The sequence below is a fragment of the Callospermophilus lateralis genome, chromosome 6 (genome assembly GCF_048772815.1).
Source record: "Callospermophilus lateralis isolate mCalLat2 chromosome 6, mCalLat2.hap1, whole genome shotgun sequence".
NCBI lineage: Eukaryota > Metazoa > Chordata > Mammalia > Rodentia > Sciuridae > Callospermophilus > Callospermophilus lateralis.
In genome coordinates, this window is record NC_135310.1 from 42,737,477 (window position 1) to 42,755,305 (window position 17,829).

Consider the following 17,829-nt stretch of genomic DNA (forward strand, 5'->3'; position numbering starts at 1 on the left):
AAATGTCCTAGAGCGGACATACTGCTCCCTACCCACGTTGAAAGCCACCCTTATTTTCTCATCTTTTTTCATACTGTAACTCAATCTCATGTCATCAACCTTCAGAAAAACATTTTTAAAGCTATAATACATTTTAATGAATATTAAATTAGCACTGCAGCTAAAATATTATTTTTTAAAAATTTATATTGGAGAACTTAAAACAATCAAAACTATTTGAAATACATCCCTATGGAAAATATAACACTTAAGGGTAAGATTTGTCAATAAAATAATAAGCAGGAGGTGATTTATGCTGTTAAGACTATTAACTTCATCCTTCAGAATGCATCACCATATCCCATGTGGCATACTTTAGAACATAAAATGAAGGAGACTTATATTGGCAACAAAGTTCTTTAGTGAAAGAGTTTATTTTCTTAACATACACAGATTAAGTCCATAAATTATAATTGCATGCACTGTATCTGAAAATGAAAATAAATTAATTTAAATCAATATTTTTAAAAACCAGAAGTCTATTACTTTCATAAAATACTTAATAAATCAAAACTTACTAATGCTTTGGTTTGTTTTTGAACCTTTTAAAATATGTGCTTAAATACATGTTAAAAGCATGTGTTTTGCTGTCTCCACTTAGATTATTGATCAAATACTTAAGTGTTTACTGTTTTGTTAAGCTACTTTAGGAAAGATATCAAAAGTAAGATCTGCATTCCTGAGGAAATTTAGACATAATACATACACAAAAGCCCTAAGAATAATAAAAGACACTGTAAAGAGACTAGTAAAGGATTTAATATAATTCACATTAAAATAAAATATACACACATGTACATATATCATAGTTAAAGAAGAGAGTGAAATTCATTTAATAGGCATGTTCCATATAAACAATTTGTCACAAATGTTACATTCTAAGGATTCACATGAAAAATCACAGTGTGCACAGAATAGAAGCAAAATATCAGACAAAAAGATCCTAGAAATGCTTATGTTGTTAAACTTTTACAATATTTTCAAAAATTTTTTAAGGTGGGGAAAAATCTGGTACAATTTTGATTAAAAATAAACATACTCCATCTATGTGATTTTTTACTATTATTCCTTCTTATCCCCAAAATATAATTTGCTACAAAGTCTACAAAGTTTTAAAATAATAGTGTTTGGTTTGTATTTGTCAATAAACCTCTTCTCTATCCCCATAAAAATGGAATTTAACATATATCTGGCTAAATAAATCTATGAGAGGACAGTGAATTTTGTTGGGTTTTCAGACAATGATATGTATTTAAGTGCTCATACTTTCTTAACTTTCCCTTTGGGTGCAATTTTTAAGTAACCTACCATTTAATAACCTACATTGGACATCATGGTTGCAATCCAGATGAATAGCGCCACAACAAAATTATCTAATGTCACATGTCACCACAGTTACCACCAGATCAAACATCTCAGGAAAACATAGTCACTAAGTCTTTCAACGTGCATAAATTCAGCACTCTTAGTTATCAGCCTTCATTTTTCTTCATTTGGGGGATTTTCCAATTGATCTTTGGTTGTTTCTTCATCTTTCTTTTTTTCATCTGGAAAAAAAGATAAATTTATATTTATATATATGTAATATGATATATAACATAAAAGGTAATATATATATATATTATATATATATAATATATATATATAATAAAAGAGTTGTTTTTTCCTTTACCTACCCTAATCATTTTATACTTGACGAGCACATATTTTGTCTTCAATCCAGACATGAAACTATATGAAGGAGCAGGTTTGGGGATCTACTTTCTCCTAATCAATTTTCTCTTCTAGTCTATAGTTGTTAAGTGTCAGAAAGTCAGAAAGTCTCTTAAGGTGTGATTACAATCTCTATTTACAAATAGTAAACTGAAGCACAAACAGGTTAAATGACTGCCCAAGGTCATAAAGTAAGTGACAGAGTGACAACTTGAACCCAAGCCAAATGGCTCCATGAGCCACACCTTAACCACCTCCCTGTGCTACATTTTGTTTTCTCTAGGTTCTTCATACCTTTTACTCCCTTTGCATTTAGATGACTCCTCTTTCTTTCTTTCTTTATTTCTTTCTCTCTCTCTTTCTTTCTCTCTCTCCTTCCTTCCTTCCTTCTTTGATACTCAGGGGCACTTGACCACTGAGCCATACCCTCAGCCCTATTTTGTATTTTATTTAGAGACAGGGTCTCACTGAATTACTTAGTAGCTTGCTGCTGCTAAGGCTGGCTTTGAACCCATGATCCTCCTGCCTCAGCCTCCCTAGCTACTGGGATTACAGGCGTGTACCACTGAAACTGACCTAGATGACTCGACTTTCTACTTCACAGGAAAAATTAAACCAAAGTCATCAAATAGGAGTTCTATTGCCATTAAATCTCTAAAACCCTCTGTAATCTGGGCTTTCTCATCATGTTCTTCCTCCTATTACAGGGAAAGTACTTCTAAGCACTGGTTTTGTATTTTACCAGCACCCCGTGAAAAGTGAAAATGCAACAAACTTGTTCATAAATTCTGAAAGCTTTCTTTTTTTTTTTTCCTAAAGAGAGAGAGAGAGAGAGAGACAGAGAGAATTTTAATATTTATTTTTTAGTTCTCAGCGGACACAACGTCTTTGTTTGTATGTGGTGTTGAGGATCGAACCCGGGCCACATGCATGCCAGGCGAGCACGCTTGAGCCACATCCCCAGCCCATCTGAAAGCTTTCAATGGCAAGAGTTGTGCAGGTCTCTCAGGAGCCCAGTGCCCTGTGTAACTGACCTGTTGCACACGTTTGGAGCTGGCCCTGCTCCTGCTCCTCCTACCCAGGCCTAATAACTTCATGATCCCAAACCCTTTTGCCTCATCTAGAAGTGGACTAGTGATCATACCCTGCTTCCACCCTTTCAACCCTGCACCACTACATGTCATCTGTCTTTCCCCTTCTCTGGCTCCTTCATTTCTTCAAATCACTGCCATCGCAAATTAACAAAGATGCCTTTTCAATTTCAATTATTGCACATACCGTGTTCCCTGCCATCCTTCAAAATGTACACTCTTTTGTTCTTCCATTTGAAAATAACACTAAATCTTTATTAGTCCCTGCAAATTGCTCCTGCCGATCGGTGGCATCTTTGAAGATAAAGTTGATGGACTCTATTCAGAACTTCAACTTTCATGCATCAAATATTTATTAAGCACATACTGTATGTGAAGCATAAGTTCTGCTCTCAGGGAACTTCTGGTGAATGATATGGACAATAAGCAAAATCAGTAAAATGTATATTATGTGAGAAATGAAATGGCAGTAAGGATGTTGAAGCAAAGGTAGGAAATAGGAGTTTTCAAGAAATGGTGGAGCTGGAGGTTGCAGTTTTACGTAGGATTAGCTGGGAATGCTTCACTGGGAAGGGAGATTTGAGTAGAATTGAGAAGTTATGACAGCAGGAAGAAGAACATTTCAAGCAAAGACAATAGTGATGTCCAAGGCAGCAATGTGTAGAAAGGAACTGCCTAGTGGGACATCGTGAAGAATAAAAATCAGAAGATGGAATCCAAGAGGTAGCAGGAAGCTATATGTTATAGGCAGCTTTATGGACCAATTTCAATAGTATTTGCTGAAGGATGAAATATAAAATGTGAGAGAAAGAGTGGAGAGAAGGATGATTCCAATATTTTTTATTTTATCAACTGGAATTATAAAATTACCACTCACTGAGAAGAGGAAGATGGAGGAAAAATAGCTTTTAGGAAGAATATCTGGAGTTTGCTCCTATACCCATTAAGTGTGAGTCTCTATTAGATATGTAAGCACTGAAGACAACTAGACAGATATATGAGACTATGAAGTTGAAGGGAGCTCCAGGCTAGAGGCAAAAATCTGAATTATTGGAAAGATGACCATTATTCCCAAGAAACTGGATATTACAAGTGTTAGAGAACTGATAGAGAAGATGTCCAAAGACTGAGTTCTGGTACCCTCCAACCCATTAAGAGACAGAGGTGATGAGAAAGGAGAAGCCACGGAGAGGCAGCCAGTAAGGCAGAGAGAAAACCAGGAGGGCAAAGTGTTCTGAAAGCTAAGGGAAGAAAAATGGTTCAGGGAAGAAGCAATAATCATGATATACCTGCTAAAAGATATGCAAGATGCAAAGGAAGAATGGACCACTGATTTTAGAAGAGACAATGTCATTTATGAGCTTGAAATAGCAGTTGGGTGGTTAATACAATTAAGCCTAATTGTATTAGGCTTAGAGAAAGAATGAAGCAAAGAACATTGTAAGGCACAAAAGCAGACAGTCTTTCAAAGAATTTTGCTATAAACAAAACCAGAAATGGGATAATAATTGCAAGAAGAATCAGGATCAAGAGAGAGTCCGAGTCTTAGCTGTCACATGCACTTGCCTTCTGAATAAAATGGCTGGTGCTTAATAAGTGTTCATTGAAAGAACTCCCTCAGGAAAACAGACTTGACAGGAAATGGTACTCTAGGCCCATATGAAATATAAATTGTCAGATTATTCCTAGAATGATTTAAGCGGCATTTGCTGTCACTGGTTCTGAGCAAACTACTTAGAAAGCATTATGACTTTCTAAGAAGAAATGTCAGTTCTGTTAACATTCTTGTTCCAGAGAATACTGACTATTCTCTTAAGTCAAATAAGTAAATTATACTCTTGTTCATAAAGAATATTATTTTTATCTAATTTGAGTGATAGTGATATGAAGGTCCCTGAAGAAGTTCTCCTTCTGTGAAATGAACTAGAAACTCATGATACTGGTTAGATGCGAACTAGCAGGATATCATCTGTTGACAATCTAGTATCTTGTTCAGGTTGTCAGCTAAAAATACGAAACATGGTTCCAAATGCCTTCTTTACCAGTCTCACTTTTTGCATTGAATTATAAAAGCACATGCTTACAAGTTATATTCAAAGATGATTGGAGATAAAACAAAATACCAAACTACTCAAAGAGGCTATAATTGTTCTTAACTGTGTATTTGATGTTAATGAAAGAAAAAGAGTAGTCAAACAAAACAGTTGTTTTGCATATAATATTATGCACTTCCAAGGATAGTTACTGTTATTGTTCTGTAATCGTGAAATGCTTTTAACATATTTCTTCAACATAATTTCTCTAAGTCTTAAACATCAAACTCTCCATTTAAACTTGTTCCACTCATTTCAAATGTGAATAAACTTATTGAACACTTGTTTCTCATTCTCATGCTCCTAATGAATAATAACTTTGGGAAAAGTAAGAAAATCTTGCCTCCTAAATTATCTGGGTTGATTCTATTATCCAGAAGCCTAGCTTTGAAAACAAACAAAAAATGTTATATTTATGTAAGTGGTAACCTCTATAATTTTATATAAAAATTATTTGCTGAATCCAATGACATATCTTTTAGGTACTTGAACTATTTACTGAGTTATGCTTTTAATAAAATAGGTTAAGATAAATCAGAATTATCCACTTTTTTTCTATTTTTATCCCTGTTTTTTACTCTTCTTTGTGTCAATTTCTTTTACCACCCCTTGTTAGATCATGACCTGTAGTGCAATGCTTTCAGAGTACCTCACAGAACAATAATTCTATAAGATGCTTCTTCAAAGATGGTCAAGGAAATGAGGTAAAGAGGCTGCTTGTCCCATCCTTACAGTGTTATAGGCACAAGCGCATGTTAAAATATCTGCAATGAAAACTCATAAAAATCCTTGTTTTTATTTATTCTGAGAAGGGTAAAACACCAATCATGGCTAAGCCAGCAATTCCAAATTTATTTGACCACAGCATACTTTTTTTATGTGATATATTAACATCCAAGAGAATTTCCATGAGAAAAGTTGATACAATAGGAAAGGCTATGGCCTTAGAAACAGAGATTCTACCATCACCTAATTGTGAGTTTGGGCAAGCCACTGAACCTGCTTGAAGGGTTAATCAATAGAGAAATGGGTAAATAAAATGTGGTGTATATACACAATGGAGTTCTACTCAGTCACAAAGAAGAATGAAATCATATCATTTGCTGGTAAATGGATGCAAATGGAAAACAAGCATCATGCTGAATAAAATAAGACTGACTCAGAAAATCCAGAGTTGAGTGTTTTCTCTCATCTCTAGAAGCTATAGAGAAAAACAGAATTTAAAAAGGGGCAGGAAAGACCTCATAAAAACACAAGGGAGGCCAGTAGAGTTGAGGTAGCAATCAAGGTGAGGGGAAGAAGAGAGGAAAAGGGAAAGAATAGGAATAAAATTGACCAAATTGTGCTATATGCTTGTATGAATATATCACAATGAACTCCACTTTTATGTGTAATTGCAATTCACCAATAATATACATATATAAATGTGTAATATATTATATATATATGGATATATGGGAAGAAGAATATAGAAAGGGAAACAGAAGGAAGGGGATGGAGGAGAGGAGGCAAAGGAAATTACTGGGGAATTAATTGGAGCAAATATGTATAATTATAATGCACTAATAAAAGCATAAAAGGGAGGACTTTCTAAGTTTCCTTCTCCTTTTTACTTTGTTTTTCCATATGTATTGAAAGATAATGTACTCCTTTGGGTAATTTCATTTGCACACTCTCCTCTATTGTATAAAATATATTTTGACAATACATGGTCAAGTACTCAAAAATGTACATATCTGAAATGGTTTTCTCTGGCCTTCATATCCAATTTCTTACTCAATACAGCCATTTAGACTTGTCATAGGCATCTCTACCACATCCAATCCATTAGCAAGTCTGCCTATAAAACCTATTCCTAACCCACCCACCTCTATCCATCATTACTATCTATTTTGAGCCATCATCTCTAATTGGACTATGCAACAATCTCTCCTTGAGTAAAGATTAGCAAAAATGCTTTCTCCTACTCTAAGGACAAACTTGACTGGGGATTAATTTTCTAGCTCTGTTACCCAGGAAACCATACTAAGGTATAATGTCAGCCTGGTTCTAAACTTATGATAAATATGACTCAAATGGTAAAATATGTCTGTATTAAGAAAATCTAGATATGAACTGTTGGTGCCTTGTAAGAAACCATAGCACTGGGCTTCCCTGTGGACAGTGACTCTCATAAATGAGCATGTCTTTAGCTGGGAAGTAGAGAGCAGTGTCCAAAGACTTGTTAGAGTATTAGCTCACGGGAGACACAGCTTCTAGCCCATTGCTCCTATTGACCTTGTCTCTTTGCAGCTGAGTTTTCACTTCATGAGGAGGAGACACAAGAGATGAATTCCCAGGTCTGCCATATGAATTCCTATAAGGGCCTCCAAATTAGAAGATTACATGATACTTCCCTGCTTGCCTGCTGAAGCTTCTTTACCGGAACACCTCTGAGTAGTATGGTGCCAATGTGTTCTTGCAAGTCTAAATGTTTAATTTGGCCTGAAAAGATTTCCTAATGAGGATTGCTTCACTGATCCCACTATTTCAATTATTGCTTCCCTACAATCCATTTTCCACATAACAGAGTAAATATTTTAAAACACCAAATGAGATTTCACTCCCCCATTTGAAATCCTCCCACTCAAAAATGAAAGTTCATTTCTTTACCCAAATTTCTAAAATCCCACAAGATCTACCCCTGGCTCATCTCTCCAAAGTCATCCTGTAGAACCTTCCCCATCATGTGCTTCCCTCAAGCCATGGTTGACCAGTCCTTATTTTTTGACAATATTCATTTGGTTCCACCCTATGAGCATTTTACCAGCTGCTCCTTCTGTAGAGTGTACCTCTTACCTCCTGTCTTCTGGTGGCAGAATTATTCATTTATTCAAAATATAGAGGTGTTCTTCAGACTTCAGAGAGAGTTTCCCTAATTTCTCAATCTAAAACAGTCTTCCACTAACTATACCATACCATCCTAATTTAGTTTCTTTGACTTTATTCATAATCTAAGACTCCTGTTGCAATATAAGATGTAGAACAGAAGGAGTTTATGACTGCCTTACTCACTTCTATACCCCCAGCTCTTAGAGTATCTAGCATGTAGTAGGTACTAAGATGAATGATGGATCAAATAAATAGTAAGAGTGGAGGCAAGAAAAGGCATTTTGAGACTTTGTAGTTTTCTGGGATGCCACCCTCTGTCACTTGGTGCTGATTTGTTATAAGGCATCATTGTCCTCCTGTGAGGTTTACCAAGTTGTAAGAGGTAGATTACTATAGATAATGAGGAACCCAGGGCCTCATGCATGCCAAGCAAGTGCTCTAGCATTAAGCTTCATCCCCAGTTCTAATCTTTATCCACACATTTAAGTGAAGGGCTTCTTCTAATACTTTTATTTAAATTACATGTTATAGTTTAGATATTAGGTGTCCCCCAAAAACTTATGTGTGAGACAATACAAGAAGGTTTAGAGGTGAAATGATTGGGTTCTGAGAGCCTTAACCCTATCAGTCAGTTAATTCCCTGGCAGGGATTAACTGAGTGGTAACTATGGGCAGGTAGGGTATGAACGGAGGAGATGTGTGGATGGAGTTGTATTGGGATTTATACTTTGTCATGAAGGGAGGTGTGCTCTCACTTTCTCCTTCCTGGTGTCATGTCCCCAGCTGCTTTCCTCCCCTACACTCTTCTGCCATAATGTTCTGCCTCATCTCAAGCCCCCTTTCTATGGACTAAGACCTCTGAAATTGTGAGCTCCTAAATAAACTTTTCTTCCTTAAAGTTGCTTTTGTCAGGTCTTTTGGTCATAGCAATGAAAAAGCTAACTAAAACAATATCTTTATTTTTATTTTCAAAAGCCTAAACTCAGGAAGCAATAGGAACTGTATGCAAATAATAAGGAGAAAGATCTAAGATTTTCCTTCTTTGCTTTGACAGCTTACTGTTTTCTTAACTTGTTCTACTAGTTGAAAAATGATCACTTTTTATCCAAAGATTCGCTTTAAAAAATTTCATCTGGAATTGATAATAAACTTCTTCAGTAGAAGGAGTGGAAGGACTGTAGAATATTACAATGAAGCAGAAGCTTCCAGAATGATTGGCTAAGGAATGGGAGACAGAAAATTATTTCATTTCTGAGTGCTTCTCAATCAATTCTGTATGTTCCTTAAAGGGAGGATCATTTTTGTTCAACTCTATTTCTATTAGATCTGTGTATGATCACATACATTCAATAAAGAAATAGAATATTGTTTTCCCATTTACACTATTAAATGAAAAGATGAAATTTTTGTCTTCTTTCAGAAAGCCAGAAAAATCTACTTAGCTTTAAACGAGACCTGAGAGGTTTCAGAAAACAAAAACAAACCAACAAAAACCAAAATCAGGAGTACTGCTGATTTTGCAAGGATTAAGAGCACTACCTTCTTTCATGGAAAGGGCCTCCAGTTTGAGGGGCAAATCAGAAGTTCCGCCAGTGGCAGCTGAACTCTGGATGTCTGGTAAGGCATTGCGGCGGCCTGTCCTCGCTGAAGATGCGAAATTGGTGACCACAGACTCCACATCAGTCATTTTTGATGACTCTGTCCTCATAGCAACATCTACAAATAGAATAAACACAAGAAGAAGAAGATGAACCTGTTCAGAGAGCAATGTTCACCACAGTGGTCCAAAGGCATGGCTAGATCAAAAACACAATGAGCCAGCAGTCCTAAGCACCACTTACACCCTCAGTTACGTCTTCCACTTTGGTCCTGGAGCTTCCATTTGCTGAATAGAGCAGGAAGTCCTCTGCAGGAGCCAGATTACTATAAATAACTCCTGAGCTGAATGAGCCACTTGGAACATTAGGGTGCAGTAGGCCCTGCCTTTTGTTCTGTTTTTCTATGGATGGATCAGCCAAACCAGGCCTTGGAAGGAAATGAAACTGATTTGTTTGGCTGCTCTCAGAGAGACTCTGCCTGCCAGTATTTGCTCGTGGTGCTTGTTTAGGCTGAAACCAAATCACTATAATTGTGGGAATAAACAAAACAGGCTCTTTTCTTACTCTTTGAAAATAAGAAATTCTACTTTCTCTCAAAAGGCTCTTTCCCACAGAGAGCTGTGTACTTCCATCTGTTCTGGCCTTGAAGCCAGTTTTCAATAGACTCATGTTTATGTTAGGGAGGGTTAGGACCTCTTTTACTCTGTCTTGCCCTCAAGTGGACATGGTAATTGCTAGTACTTTTCTCAGCATCCATTATTTTCCTGGGAATTGTCCCCAAGAAAGAATTCTCAAGAGATCAACATGAGTACAAGGAGGGAGGGAGGTGTTATGCCACATTCAAAACTGATCCTCTTTCACATGTTTTTCCTCAAAAAAAGTTTTCCTAAAAAGTTAACTTAGAATAGTATTTCAAAAGCAAAAGCATTTTTTAAGAAATTATCATATGTCATATTTTTAGCCAGGCACTGAGAGCACAGAGGTATGATATACTATCCATCTCTAGGTTCATTTGCACTCTTAAAGGGGAAAAAGAAGGTATGTGTGGGAGGAAAGGTTACATCTGTTCACAAAACGGCCTAAGGATCAAGAAAGGATGGAGTTCAGCATTTGTGGAACTTAGAAATATGTGATTCCTAGCCTACACAAAGGAAACCAATCTTTTCACAGTAGTTGGAAGGGAGTCCTTTCCAAATAGCTACCTTCAGAAAATGCTAGAAACAAAGTGGTGTAGTCATAAAACATGATGCATTTGATCCAAAGCACCTAAAAAAAATGCATACTGAGCTTAGCATGGTCCTCAAGAAGCCAGGAGTATCCTGAAAATGACCAAGAAAAGAGGCACTCCATTACTACTCTAGATGTTGTCTTCTTTTTCCAAGGATCATTCAGACACAATCTCAGAATCCATTAGATTTTGAATTGTTTGATACTTGCCAACTGTCTGGCATGAACAAATAGATTGGAGTAATGTAAAGAACACTGAGCTGTTAGTCAAAAAGAATTCACTCCATTATACACTTGTAAGGTAACAGTGGTCATGCCATTTAATTTATACAAGTCACACTTTTTTTCCTTATATATTAGGCATAACAATTGGCCTTTATGGCTCATAGGATTCTGCTAAAAAACAGATGAGATAAGATAATAGAAACTCTTTGTAACTATAAAAATGTTTAACATGTTTGATTTTTGACATGATTATTTACATCTTACTACATTCTTTTTATTCTGTAACCCTTCTTTTTTGGAGGAGTACCAAGGATTGAACTCAGGGGTACCACTGGACCATAAAGTCACATCTCCAGCCCTGTTTTGTATTTTATTTAGAGACAGGGTCTCACTGATTTGCTTAGCATCTCAATTTTGCTGAGGTGGGCTTTGAACTCACAATTATCCTGCCTGAGCCTCCTGAGCTGCTAGGATTACAGGTGTATTGTGCAATCCTTTTATGGATGCTATTTAATCTTAACAATAAGAATCTTCCTACTAGAGATCTTGAGTTATTTTAAGAGGGAAACCAGCATTTTTTCAATACTGCATGAAAACTTATATTATCTATTATCTGATTTAAACCTCCCAATAATTCTATGAAGTATAAAATATGACCCTCACTTTGTAGCTGTAAAAACTAGGGCTCAGAGAGGTTAAATGGTTCACTTAAAGTTGCATAGCTGCTTATCTGGCATTAATGGCTACAAATCCAGTTTCAATTCACTCTGAAAGAAAAATAGCATAGATTATCAAGAAATTATCTTCCAAATCCCTGTGATATATGCAACTAGTCATATGTACAGCTCCTTTAGTATTGTGCTTTTCATTGACTTTTATAGGAAAAAGTTTGTGTGTGTGTGTGTGTGTGTGTGTGTGTGTGTGTTTAATTACGGGGGGTATGGAGAGAGAGATAAGTTTCTAATTTACTACCATTTCACATGTTCTTCTCTATCTTATTAACTTGTGAGCCCCTGTAGCCATGATACTTGAATTTTAATTAAGATTTCTTCTCTATGGCTTCCGACAAGTGACTGACAGTGGTTTGGAAGCAGACTCCATATTTAGGCCTCCACTCTGTCCTCAGTTAACACCACACGGTACATTATAGCCTTGAGCAAGTGTTTATATATGTGAAGCATCTCCTTGTGTAACTCCAAACAAGTTAACCATGATAAGCTTGGAAGAGCAGTGTGATAACTCAAAGTCCAAAATCTTAAAACTGAAGACAGCAATGTAACAGTGGTCCACTTTATGCTTTGAACAAATATAACCGTTGCTGCTCTGCCACTGCAATTTATTTTTACCTTTCTTTTTCATCCTAGGCAGAGTTATCTGTCCCTGAGTACACACCCACCATAGTAATCTGAAATAATCCAGACTTTGGGGATGGCACCAGAAGATCTCAGAATTGACTATCTCCCAAATGAGCAAATGAATTACAACTCCTACAGAGAACACGTGGACTGTTGCCTTTGAGTCACCTCTTTAAAAGCCCCCTGTTCCTGCTGATGGACACAATCAGAACCTCTGGGACTGAAGTCCCCTATGTTTCTCCTTTGCTAGCAAAGCAATAAACCTTCTTTTTACTTTTTTCTCAAAACTGTGTTTTTGGTATTCAATTGGTACCAGACACAAGGATAGAGCTTTACCAATAGCAACAGATATAAAAAAAATTAAGATGCACTATTTTAAATATTTAAATGCTCTATATATGAAATAAAAAAGTCAATTCCTTGAGCAAGATGCAAGTTAAAGGAATATAATCTTATGTTGAAAAAGAGCTTCTAATTCTCTTTGTATTTTGTACATTGGAATACAAATTTCAATTTGTATAGTGTAATTCTTAACTGGGATATTTAAATTTCTTGATAAGGAGGTTTATTAAAGCATTGAAAATAATGTGAAAGTTCAATAGGAAAAGAATGTGAATGAACTACATATACTGTGCTATAGAATTTTATACAGCCAAGTTAAAAAAAATGTGTTAGATCTACCTATGGAGTTGTGTCCATGACACACTGTGAAATAAAACAAATTTATAAAGAAATATTTACAGTGCAAGGAAAAAATGAGAAAAATTAATGTAATGTGATCTCAATTTTGTTTAAAGAATAAAAGTCCTATTTGTGAATGATAAATAAAACAAGGAGAATATGAATGAATTTCTTGTGCCTATTATGCATTTTGACTTATAATCATGAACACATCTTTTGTAATATTTAAGATATTCACTGGTAAAAATTGTGAGTAAACAGAAAATCTAGTACAGTAAGGCTCTAACAAAATATTTTGACAGTTTAAGTCAACAACAGCAATTCTATAGGTGAAAGTCTCTCCCTCCCTTCAATAGCCATCTTACTTGTGTGCTATTATTTTCCTATACAAAACTGGTTGTGAATGCTTTCAGTTTTATAAAGGTGATGCAAATATAGAGACGATTTTTTTTATTCAAATGTTTTGTGACATTTGAAACCTATAATCCATAGAAATACAAGGGAACACTATTAAGAAAATTGAAGAGAGAATAATTTCCAGGCTCTTTTAATTTTCTGGGCTGAAAAAGGTAATCATGTGTATGCTTGCTAATGAAGGCAGCTGACTCACTAGCAACACTTCCTCTTTCCTTTCACAAGATTAACAAAGGAATCTGGATGAATTCTGTTTTGTCAAGGGTGGCTGCTCATGGGAGCTGGAACAATTGGACACTTGGGGATTTCACCGAAGTCCTGTCATTCCCACAGCAAGGTAATGTAATCTACATTGCCTAGGACACACTCCATCTGCATTAAAAACACAAGTTTCAGGATGCCTTAACAAAAGACCATTACATAGCCATTACTAAGCATATGCCTGTTAAGGTCTGTAAACAAGTCAGGATGGCACCTGGTATTTTGCCAAGAAATGTTAGAGTCTGTAAACAAGTCTGCAAGGTGCCTGGCAAAATGCCAGAGGGAGTGGTTTGTGAAGTAACAAAAGCGAGCCATTAAGTGTGGAGATTCCTTATTGGTTGACTGCTGTATCTATTTTATGCTAATTAGATAAGCTGTGTAAAATGTATAAATACCACTCCTGTCCTATAATAAACGGCTCCTATTCCTGCTGCATCAACTACACAAGTTATTCGTCACCCCCCAGTTATTTTGCCCAGCCAGCCGGGCTGCGGCATATGCCAACCTCTTTGCAGTCCCTAAAACATGTTAAATACAGCACCAGCACAGGTGAAGAGGACAAGAATGTTCAAGCTCAACAAAGTACTGGAGATACACATATCCATGTAGGCGGATATGGATAAGGATATCAGATCACTAGTCAGCTCCCAGTGGGCTCAAGAAAAGAGTATGTCAGTATGTTGCAAGCATAACTATAACAAATGGAAGTTTTTGCAGTCTCCCAGTTGAGGCAACCCATTTCCATAGCTCATATACATGCTTTCCTCTAATGTCCTTACTTGAAGCCAAGACTGCAAAGAGGCAAGCCTGCAAGGACACGACTACCTTCATTTCTCATCTCATCTCCCACAGTGAAATGACTAACTGTAGTAAGACTTCAAATAAACTTCTTACCTACTAAATTTGTTCCCTAGCAGGCTATTTGAAAAAAAGAAAAAAAAACTTAGAATAACAAAAAGAAAAAAAAGAAGAAACATGTATTTGTAGAAAGTGCTTTTCTTGGTCAAAGACAGAAAGATAGGCAGGCAGTGGTCTCAGATGATAACTAGAGGACTGATGGTATAGCTTAGTGGTAAAACCAGGCTTAGCATGTGCAAGGCTCTGTGTTCAATCAGTTCAATCCACAGCATCAAAAAAGGGAGGGAGGGGGAGAGAGAGAGAGAGAGAGAGAGAGACAGAGAAAGGAGGGAGGGAGGGAGGGAGGGAATGAAGGAGAGAGAGGGAGGTAAGGAGAGAAGAAAATCAGATGCCTATCTGTAGCTCTTTAGCTCTTAATATCTTAATACCTTATGTTGGATATGTTCTCTGCCTAAGGATTATAATTTTGTATGATTTTGTGTTTCAGAATATCTACAACTCTTCTAAACACAGTGAAAGGACTAGAACAGTTGCATTTTTATGTGTCAACATAATCAGATGTATTTATCCATCTAGTCAACGTTGATGGAAATCCTAATAAATTATTAAGTGCAGAGTCCTATGCTTGGCCCACAAATTACAAAGAAGAACCCACCATCCAGTAAGATGAAATTTAATCTGTTCTTTCCAGTTACTTTTCTTGACCTGCAATTCCAATTCCCAGTCTTTAGAAATAAGTAAAATATCTACTCCTAAAATGTGAATCTTTAACATATATCCAATTCAACTAAATAGCAGGACCATTTTAGGCTAAACAGAGATCATAAGAAATATACATGTGCATAAAAGTATTATTTTAAATTTAGAGATATAACTCTTTAAGATTTCTCAACATAATAGTATTTCTGAGCTTCTACTATAAGCCAAAAGGAATTTTATATTTTGTTTGCTAATACACATATCTTTGTCATGCTTAGGTTCTTGCTCAATGTTTACATAGGCAGATTCTCAGCATACAATGGTGGTAACATTGAAGTAATTTTCCCACAGATAATTTTTGACCACTTAGACATATAAAATTTAAAATGCAAGATCAAATTGGTTTTCTTGTATTCTTCCAGAGAAAGCATTACACAAATGTGAATACATTTCCAGCACAAAGATACTCAGATGAGGATGAGAGCACTTAGGATAATTATATGGACTTATAAGTATTAGGAGAAAGAAAAGTAACTGCAATATACCATGTAGCCTCCTTGTTTAGTGTGGTGGTGGCAGTGGGGAATCACTTTTAACTCATCACCCTATATATACTCAATATATACTCTCCACCAAGAATTTCAGGGAGATGTTTGCTATACAATTTCCTCCAACCTTTTCAGCTTCCCAAAGAATCATTAACTTCTTACTGTAGGATTTCAAATTTGAAAGGTTCAATCTTCCAGAGGCAGATGCTTACTTAAGCAATGCATCAATATAATATAGCCAGTTGATATCAAACAGTTCTTCCTAAATTCAGGCAGTACTCTTTCTGCTATGACCATTATTCCTTCTGTTCCTTTTCATAATAAAAGAAAACATTTACCCAGAGGGAAATAATGAAACCCAACAGATTTCCTTTTAAATAAACATCTGTTTTCTCCCTCCATTATCAGGGTTTGAATCCAGAGGCTTGCACATTTAATACATGATCCTTAATGGGGTTGGTGTATGCATGTGTGTGCATATCTCTATGTGTGCTATATGTGGTGGGTGGTCACCAGAACAGTGATAATTTCACTTCTCTTTTAGGTTAGTGTAATTCTAAGTGGTTGTAAACCACAGCAGAGCATCCCTCTTATGTTGCATACTTAGGGCCTTTCACCTCTCACTTTTTTATTTCCCTTTTCAAAGTCATCCAAAATGAGAGGACTTAGCATGGATTATAAGGAACCAAACTCATTCTTTTTTTCCCACCTTACCTCAAACCCTGCCTATGCTTCTTCATTTTTCATTTATTTCTCATTGTTAATTTCTATTTAATGACTCAAATGTTGGTTGTGTTCTTTTTTATTAAGATACTAGAGCTCACTGTAAGAAGTATCTGGGTTTAATTAAAAATACTTATTTAACACAAATTCTGCCAAAACACCACACTAGTTACCTTGGAATCTGGCACAGTGAGTCAGAGAATTCACATGACTTAACTGGATCTGTGAAGGATACACACAAGGCAGCTTCACCACATGTACAGAGAAGGGAGTGATTCATTCCAAAATAGATATTTGAACTGGGCTTCATGGGGAATATGGCATCTGAGTGGGTCTCAGAGTATGAATAAGCAAATTTCAAATAGGCTGCCCTCAGACTATCCATCACTTATCTTTTCCAACTGCTGCTGTACATGAAATATTCCTAGATTTCAAAAGGGGTACAAAGCCACTTTAAGAACAGCAATAAAAAAAAGTTCCAGAACTGAGTTTGTACATGTGGGAAAAAACAGTTTTGAAGTTCCTGTATTCTTCCTTTCTTGCACAAATGAAACCTGCCTGTATGAAGCCTAATAAGTTGGTTCCCTTTCTAATGAGAGAAGTGATTTTAAAATGTCAAATGACTGTTGATGATATCAGTAGAAAGGAGAGAAGGGAAAGTTAACTCTGACCAACATGATCACAGTAGAAAAGGCTTTGCTACTTTTTTTAATGATAGGAACATAGTTGTTTCAAAAGTCAATAAATAAACGTTGAATGAATAACTGATACCTACCAATTTCATTATTAATATTCATAGTAATGACTGAAAGGCACCAAAGAATGAAATAAATAATCATTATGATTTATATGTGAGATGTCCCCAATAGCTCCTATATTAATGCATGAATATTCTGAGCTGAAACCATTAGAATGTGGGAGTTATAATCTAATCAGTCCATCCTAGTTTGAATACAATTATGGGGTGGTGAGATGGGGCATGGCTGAAGGAGAAGGGTCACTTAGGGCATTCACTGGTAGGGTTCATTTTTCCTGTGTCCTCTTCTCCTTTCTCTTTCTGCTTTTTGACCACTATATAAGCACTCCTCCACTATGGTGTTTTGCCTCATCTTAGACCTAAAGCAATGGAGTTGGCCTATCATGGACTAATCCTCCAAAACCATGAACCAAGATAAAGGATTACTCCTTTAGGTTGTTTTTGTTAGTTATTTTGGTTATAGTGCTGAAAAGTTGATTAACATAGAAATTGATATTGAGAAGTGGAGTTGTTATGTGACTAAACTGATCATATGGTTCAGAAGCCTGTAGAGACACTTAGGAGGAGGAATTTGGAAATGTTTTGCAATGTCAGATGAAGAAACCTTAGAATTTTGTAAGCACAGCTTAATGAATGATTCTGACAGGAGTTCAGAACACCAGAACTTGAACAGTAA

The 17,829-nt window shown here is 36.1% G+C and overlaps 1 protein-coding gene across 1 annotated transcript in view; it reads right to left on the minus strand.

Annotated features, from left to right (window-relative positions):
• Positions 1-767: 767 nt before the first annotated feature.
• The window catches only part of Pkib (cAMP-dependent protein kinase inhibitor beta), a 104,222-nt gene continuing 87,160 nt past the window's right edge, over positions 768-17,829 (minus strand). The window contains exons 2-3 of the mRNA XM_076859776.2: positions 9,347-9,523; positions 768-1,586 (exon numbers count right to left, since the gene is read on the minus strand). Coding sequence (XP_076715891.1) covers positions 1,519-1,586; positions 9,347-9,515 — 237 coding nt within the window. The 5' untranslated portion in view covers positions 9,516-9,523 and the 3' untranslated portion in view covers positions 768-1,518. The remainder of the gene's footprint in view (positions 1,587-9,346; positions 9,524-17,829) is intronic.